The sequence below is a fragment of the Propithecus coquereli genome, unplaced genomic scaffold, assembly GCF_000956105.1.
Source record: "Propithecus coquereli isolate 6110/MARCELLA unplaced genomic scaffold, Pcoq_1.0 Scaffold56, whole genome shotgun sequence".
NCBI lineage: Eukaryota > Metazoa > Chordata > Mammalia > Primates > Indriidae > Propithecus > Propithecus coquereli.
This window is the reverse complement of record NW_012151507.1, coordinates 1,413,195-1,420,586: the sequence shown is the minus strand read 5'-3', so window position 1 is coordinate 1,420,586 and position 7,392 is coordinate 1,413,195. Positions and strand designations below refer to the sequence as shown.

The following is a 7,392-nucleotide window of genomic DNA, read 5'->3' as shown; positions in this document are numbered from 1 at the left end:
GTCATTAATTCAGACACTACTAATGTGGATTTTGCTGTTTCCCGAATGCAGAGATAAGGTTCGCACTGAAGTGTGGAAGAGTTAGATAAACTAATGGTGCAAAGGCCGACTAAGGGTAAAGATCAAGAAATTACTGTTCTTTATAAACTATTTTCAAATACTTAGAAAACCACTTTTAAAGGAAGCTGTTTCAAGAATGTGCTTATTACAAATACATACTATGGTACTTAAAATATTACTTAACGTAAAGAACTCCCTGAATATATATATATACACACACACACACATATTTAAAGAACTATAATTCAGGCTTTCTGCTAAAGCCAGTGGACCTTCAATTGCCCTGTACCCAACACACAAACTCCACTTCCATTAGGGAGTTAGAGTAGGTAAGGAAAAACAAAGTGTATGGTTTTGTTACATTTTAATTAACTCACAGATACAGCTGAATTAATTGAACCAGAAGTAAACATTAACATATAAAACTATACATAAGCGCTTATTTAAAGTGCCCAAATAATTGAGATTAGGACCAAATTACATTCATTCATGCAAACCAATGTTGATGTTTGTTTTAAACTAAAATTAAGTTCTCAGCAAAAAAAACTTCTAAAAGAAATACTGCACACCTTTTTAGGTTTACGGTTTTAATACGCACTCTCTACAGATGTTTAATCTTAAAATGATTAATCACCACTCTAGGTACTTATCCCACAACAAATGCACAAAGTCACGTACAAGGATGTTCATTGGCAGTGCTGTTAGTAATGGTGAACGTTCATTTAAAGAAGGAAGGTTGTGTAGGCTATGGTACTTCATAATGTTAATTACTATGTAATAATTTAAAAGGCAAAATGGATCTGTTTTTAGTGCCATGGAAAGATGTCCAAAATGTAGCGTAGAGCAAGCAAGTTGCAAAACAATGTTTACAAAAATGATACTATGTATTCAGGTGTATTCTCTCTCTCTCTCTCTCTCTCTCTCTCTCTCTCTCTTTCTCCCCCCCTCACACTCTCACACTCTCACACACACACACACACACACACACACACACACTCCTACAGCATTTTTATATGTACATATGAGCTTGTAAGAAGAAAAAGGTCTGGAAAAATATTAGAAAACATTATTACCTCTAAGGGCAGGATGGAAGTGGAATGAGAGGGATCACAGGGATTTTTGCTTCATTTTTAGTGAATTTTTACAAGGAGAACGTATTCCTGTTATTTGAATCACTAAAAAGCAAGAATTTAGAAATTGCAGGCTAACCTCTCTTAAATAATTTACAAACCAAAACTGTTTGTTGTTGGCTGTAACGAGATTTCATTTTCTTCTATTTACTTGAAATCAAAAACAAATAACACCAACAAATACTTTTTTCTAACCAGAAGTGATAAATTGGAAAGCAAAAAATTATTTGATGCTGTCTGCCTTACCTCCGAAAAGAAAAAGTAATGAAAAGAATGCACAGGAAGAAAGAGAAAACACCCTTACTGAGTACGTCCACTTTCAAGAAACAACTTTTTAGTTGACACAGGCGTGACCCAGAATCCTCACAAAACAATGTTATCCAAAACCAAACCAAAAAAAAAAGTAGAATACTGTTCCCTCAAGTATCGAAGGCTGTTTTTAGAAAGCTTAACTGAGAAACAGTAAATGCCAAGTGTGTTTTCCAGGGGTGGGAATAGGAACGTGAAACCCTACACCACCTTTAAGCGGTCAAAACGAACTGCACAGCAGAGTGAACTGGGAAAGCGCGCGGGGGCGGGGAGAGCTCAGCTATCACTTTTAGGTTTTGGCTCAGCGCCGCAGAACAGTTTACGCGGAGGGTGTTCCGACCGTGAAGTCCCTGGGGGTGGTCAACGCGTCGCAGCTGACACCTAAACCCTCCGGAGACTGAAGAGGAGGGTTTGGTCAACAAAAACTTAGGTTCATTGGGTTGAGCGGGGAGAGAGCGCTGGAGAAGAGCAAAAGCGCCAACTTTTGCTCTAAACGCTGCGGCTCCGTGAGGTTCCGCAAGTCTTCTCCTGAGTCCCAAACCCAGGAGCGACCCCAACACCTTTCCAGGCCCCAGTACCTTCTGCCCATTGCCCAGCCCTTCGAGGAAAACCTAGCAAGGGCGGCGTCTGACAGCATGCACAGGGGGCTTGACAGTGGTAGGCACGGGCGCGGAGTCCGGAGGCCAAAGCTCCACCCAGCACCCCAGAGTCTCCGAGGCACCCCTGCCGAGGCGCTGTCCCACCTCCAACAGCCCTGGCGGCGCGACCCCCTCCCCCACCTCTGGGCGGCGACCTCAGCGCCCCCGCCCTGGGGCCCTCGCTCACCCAGGTAGCGGCTCCGTAGCCGGGACGGGTCCTCCAGCCCGAGGGACCTTTTCCTCACGTCCCACAACAGGTGTGGGAAGGAGCCACCCCGAGACATGGCTCAGCCTGACTCGGAGTAAGAGGGGAGACCACCGGTGGGGGAGGGGAGGAGGGGGAGGGGACACGCGGATCAACACCCGAGCCGCACCGGCACCATCCGCGCACCGGGACTCGCGGGCGCAGCGTCAGACCGAGGTGGCGGCAGCTGCGGCGCCGCCCTGGCCCCCGAAGCCCGGCCGCACCCGGGCCGGAGCTCGCTTCATACTCTCCTTCTCAGACTACCCAGAACATCCAGAGATCAGCAACAGTCTCCTCCCTCCGCCCCCCCTTCAACAGGAGGAGGCGGAGGCGGAGGCGGTCGCAACTCCTCCCTCTCCTCGTTCTGGACACCCTCCCTTCCAAGCATTTCTCGCGAGATGATGACCACCCTGGAACTGAGGCCAGTGCGCGCCACGGCTTCCCTCACCCTGGAGGAGTAGATTCAGGCCGCTCTAGCCAAATCCTTAATTCTCTATGGATAAAAGAGGCGTAGAAAGAGAAAAAGCTGATGTCTGTAGTCTCTAGCTCACGAGTCTCAGTTCAAAAGAAGAGAGTTGTGCGGCGTCATCTTTAGTTGGGGCACGGAAGACCCGAAAAGCCCATTTTAACTGCGGGCCTCCTTAGTCAATGTGACGGGGCATTAGAGCAGGTGCGGCTTCACTTTCCCTTCTCCAACATGGCCTCTAGGGCAGAAAGGAGAAGTAGGAGGTTCTGGCTCGACCCCGCCCACGCCTCGGGGCAGGCCAATCACGAAGGGCAGCTCCGCGGGCGCAAGCGCGCTGTCACCAGGGGTCTAGGTGGACTTGGTGAGGCAATGTCTTTGGCACCTGTTGCCATGACTCCTCCTCAGTCTCCCTTGCCGGAGGGAAGGAGGCTGGCTCGGGGCGGGCCGTCGCCGAGCCTCCGCCCCCTCAGCCTGCGCTGGGCGCGGGCTGAGTGGTGGTTCACTGGGGGACAGTCACAACCGCGGGAAGGGCACCCTAAGGGAGAGGGAGACGCCAGGCTCTGTGGCAGGGGAAAGTGACTAGCTGCCCTTCGTTGTCAGCCAGGGACGAGGATACAGCCACGCTCCTACCCGTCTGCCCACGATCACTCGGCAGCGGAGATGTCTGCTGCCAGCGCCCGAGGCCTGCGGGCCGCCTACCACCAGCTCCTCGACAAAGTGGAGCTGATGCTGCCCGAAAAATTGAGGCCGTTGTACAACCACCCAGCAGGTAATGTTCCCAGAATGGCTCCCACCAAGACCTTCCCTCCCTCTCCCTCTAAAATGGACCTTTTAGAGGCCCACTGACAACTCTGCCGCTAGAGGCATCCTGCAGCACCAACCCCTTCCGCTCAAGTGAATCCGTCTATCTCCTAACCTCTCTGCATTTCACCTTCTCTCCGTCCGTCTCTCATAAACCCCTGAATCTCAAGGCAGCGCCTTTCCTGGCCTTTGTTGAATAGGCTCCCTTATGCGCGGCTCAAACCCAGACCTGGCCTCCAGATTTGAGCCTTCTCAACTTCTGCGGCCACGAAAAGGTCTTAAGGCCACCATGAAACCCTCATTCTCCCCTCTTTCCTTCCACGAATTGTTGTATATTGACCGACGCAAGGAGGAGCTGGATAGGTGGCTTGTCGCACTAGAGAGTTTGAAGTAAAGGTCATAATACTACTTTCAGCTCCTGCTGGCAGAGGCCTGCAGATTAAGCCCTCCCTCAAACTGGATGCTTTACCCAGATTTCAGTCTCAGTGTCATTCCTCATCCCACAAGTCCAATTTGTTTCTTTAAATCTATCCTTACTTATGAAGTTATTGAACAAGCTCTACCTGGACCTTTTTCTGTGGCCAGACCTGGATATAATTCGCTCTACCACTTGGTATAGTTGTGACCTTGAGCAAAATCCTAGATCTCTGTGTTAGTTTTTGTAAAATGTGGGGCATGTGTGAGAAGTAAAGATAACATATGCTTGATTCTTTGTAAATGCTCAGTAAATGTCAGCTCTCTCTTGTCCTACTGGAAAAACAGTGTTCTTGTGGTTGAAAAAAATAATTCTGTAAGAAACTGGAAGATAACCAGTCCCTTCAACTCTTTATTAAAGATACAGAATTCTGTTACTTCCTCTACAAAATGGGAAGTAATAATGCTTATTTGGCTAGAGACTAAAATCACATATATTCTGAGGTCTCTTTCAAGCCTAAGACTAGCAAATGAGAAAATGTGTTATAAATTGAAAGATTGAAGTGCTGCCCAAAAAGTGCCTCTCTCTACTTAATATAGTTTACTGCAATCTTGAACCCATTAGAAAACTGATCTTTAAGGAGAGGGTGTTATTGATAAAGAAATTTTAGTTTTATTTGCCTTTTAGTTCTTTAAACACTGAATTTTGGGGAATTGTGCTGTGTTTTGTGGCAAAGATTTTCAGGAGGCAGGGTTGGGCTATGCTTCTGCAATGATCTGGGCATTACAGAGGCAACTGAATTTTGTAGAGTCAACTCTAACCTTCTTAAGCTTTGTGTTTGGACTGTAGGATAAGGGCAGGGTAGAAGTGGAGCAATCATAAACCACTTAAAACAATACATAATTGGAGGACAGTCTTTTGTTGATTTCCAGGCCTCGGCTGTTAGCTAAGTTAGTGATTATTGCTTATAACACTTTACTTGCAGAATGGAGTTACCTTTCTCTTGTAGAATGTGCATTTCATCTGAATATCCTTGAAATGGTTCAGTTATTTTAACTCCTTTTTCAATGTGGTAGAAGGAGCATAGTCTTTGACACGAGACAGACGTACATTTGAGTCTTGGCTGTGTAACTTTGACCTTAAATTTCCCAAGCCTTAGTTTTCTAATCTGTAAAATGGGAATAATAATTATGACCATTTAAGAATTGTGAAAAGTAAATGATGTAATAGTCCATAAAACATGTAGCACAGTGTTCACATTTTGACTCTCAACAAATGTTAATTCTCTCCCATCTAAGCTTTTGAACAATATGCAGAGTAAGGATACCTGTCACTGCTAAATTATTTATGATTGAAAAATTGCAGGCATACCAATATAGAAAGAAGAAGTATGAAAAATATAACTGCTGACTCAGTATTCAGGAGAAGTATGAAAGTATATAGAAGTATGAAAAATATAACTGCTGACTCAGTATTGAATAAAATCTGAGGAAATGCTGATTATTGTTCCAAGAGTTATCCAGAGTGAATATTCAAGATTTTGCATACTGTTTTGCATAATAGTATTTGCTATTGAATTACCCTTTAAACACTAGTCTAGATTGACATAGAAGGGATTTTTAAAATGATATGCAGGCTGGGTGCGGTGGCTCACACCTGTAATCCTAGCACTCTGGGAGGCGAGGTGGGCGGATTGTTTGAGCTCAGGGGTTTGAGACCAGCCTGAGCAAGAGCGAGACCCCGTCTCTACTAAAAAAATAGAAAGAAATTAGCTAGACAACTAAAAATATATATATATATAAATTAGCCAGGCATGGTGGCACATGCCTGTAGTCCCAGCTACTTGGGAGGCTGAGGCAGAAGGATTGCTTGAGCCCAGGAGTTTGAGGTTGCTGTGAGGTAGGCTGACACCATGGCACTCACTCTAGCCCAGGCAACAAAGCAAGACTCTGTAAAAAAAAAAAAAAAAATTGATATGCAGTATTAACAGTTGGAAACTACACATTGCTGATTCTAAATTTTTGAGATTTAATTTTATCGCTGACAAGTATAAAAGTAACAAGAATATGTGTTTATATAGGTATATTATTATAGTTAGAGTATTGCTCTGACCTGTGGCCCAGAATTTTGAGACTTTGTCATCCATTTGCCTGTGTTTTGTTCCTGGCACATCATGATCTGCCTCTGTAGAGGAGTAGAGTTCTAGCCAAATGTGTGTCCTAATCAAGTTCCTCAACTCACATAAAAGGATGTCTGTCACTCCTCCCATCCCTTCCACCTGACTTATAAAAGTATGTGACTCCACACTAACCAGCTCATAGCTATACTCTAGGTATTTGTCAGAAAAATAACCTTCAAGTTATGTTGCCCATTGTTTTCTTAAAAGTTTAGTTGAGAAAAAAAATTATTAGTGGAGGAATGTCATTTCTTTGTATTTGTTTGCTTCAAAATAGGGAGAATCATCCCAAAGGGTGCAAAAAATGAAACACTGGAAGGTAGGAAGAAAATAATAGAACTTCTGTTAATGCTTACTGTTTTTCATCCTTTTAAATTTTTCATTGTGTATATATTTTATAACATAAATATATGAGTACAGTAATTATATATAGCTTATGAATATATAAACTATATATAAAGAGAATGTGGGCTCAATTTTTTTTTTAAACTGTTGGGGCATATGTTCAAAAGAACTTGGAAGATCACAGCTCTAAAGAGTCTAAAAACTATCCTTTGGTGAAGTTAGCCTAGCAAACAGCTATCTGAACCATATCATTTTAGCTCACAGTAGCTTTGCTTTCATTGGATTACATTTTGGCTTAAGTGGAAGAGCTTTTGAAAAAACAGTTCTGTGAAACTTGTTGCAGTGCTTAGTGTACTGCTGCTAAGAATATTATTCTCTGTATTATATGTTGTTCTCTCAAGACTCATGGGAGAAATTGCTTTAAGGTAGTAATAAGAAGAATGTTAGCATTTTTCTTAGGTAAGAGAATTGTTTATTTTAAAGACCTAGAGGGTATTTCTTTTTAAATAAAAACATACTAAATGAACCAATGTTAGCAGTGTTTATAAGAGAATGTCTTTATCATAAAAATTCAAAATTAAATGCTAAGGGAATTGATGTTACACTAGATAACTAAATGCAACTTAGTTCAAAATATATATTGTTTCACTATCTGTAAATAAAGCCAGATGTGGATCAAATAATCTGTAGATACCCACATAGTTTGAATTAACACAATTCTTTATCATTCCTATTAGAACAACTTATTTTCTTGCTGTAGAGATTTGTCAGTGGAAAATTTTAATGCCAGTCTATGATATTTATATAT

General features: G+C 43.1%; 2 protein-coding genes across 2 annotated transcripts in view; one reads left to right on the top strand and one right to left on the bottom strand.

Annotated features, from left to right (window-relative positions):
* DCAF6 (DDB1 and CUL4 associated factor 6) overlaps nt 1-2,731 on the bottom strand; it is a 183,439-nt gene extending 180,708 nt beyond the window's left edge. Inside the window, exon 1 of the mRNA XM_012657706.1 lies at nt 2,325-2,731. Within this exon, the coding sequence (XP_012513160.1) occupies nt 2,325-2,421 (97 nt within the window). The 5' untranslated portion in view covers nt 2,422-2,731. The remainder of the gene's footprint in view (nt 1-2,324) is intronic.
* Nucleotides 2,732-3,293: 562 nt separating this feature from the next.
* MPC2 (mitochondrial pyruvate carrier 2) overlaps nt 3,294-7,392 on the top strand; it is a 29,250-nt gene continuing 25,151 nt past the window's right edge. The window contains exon 1 of the mRNA XM_012657761.1: nt 3,294-3,616. Within this exon, the coding sequence (XP_012513215.1) occupies nt 3,508-3,616 (109 nt within the window). The 5' untranslated portion in view covers nt 3,294-3,507. The remainder of the gene's footprint in view (nt 3,617-7,392) is intronic.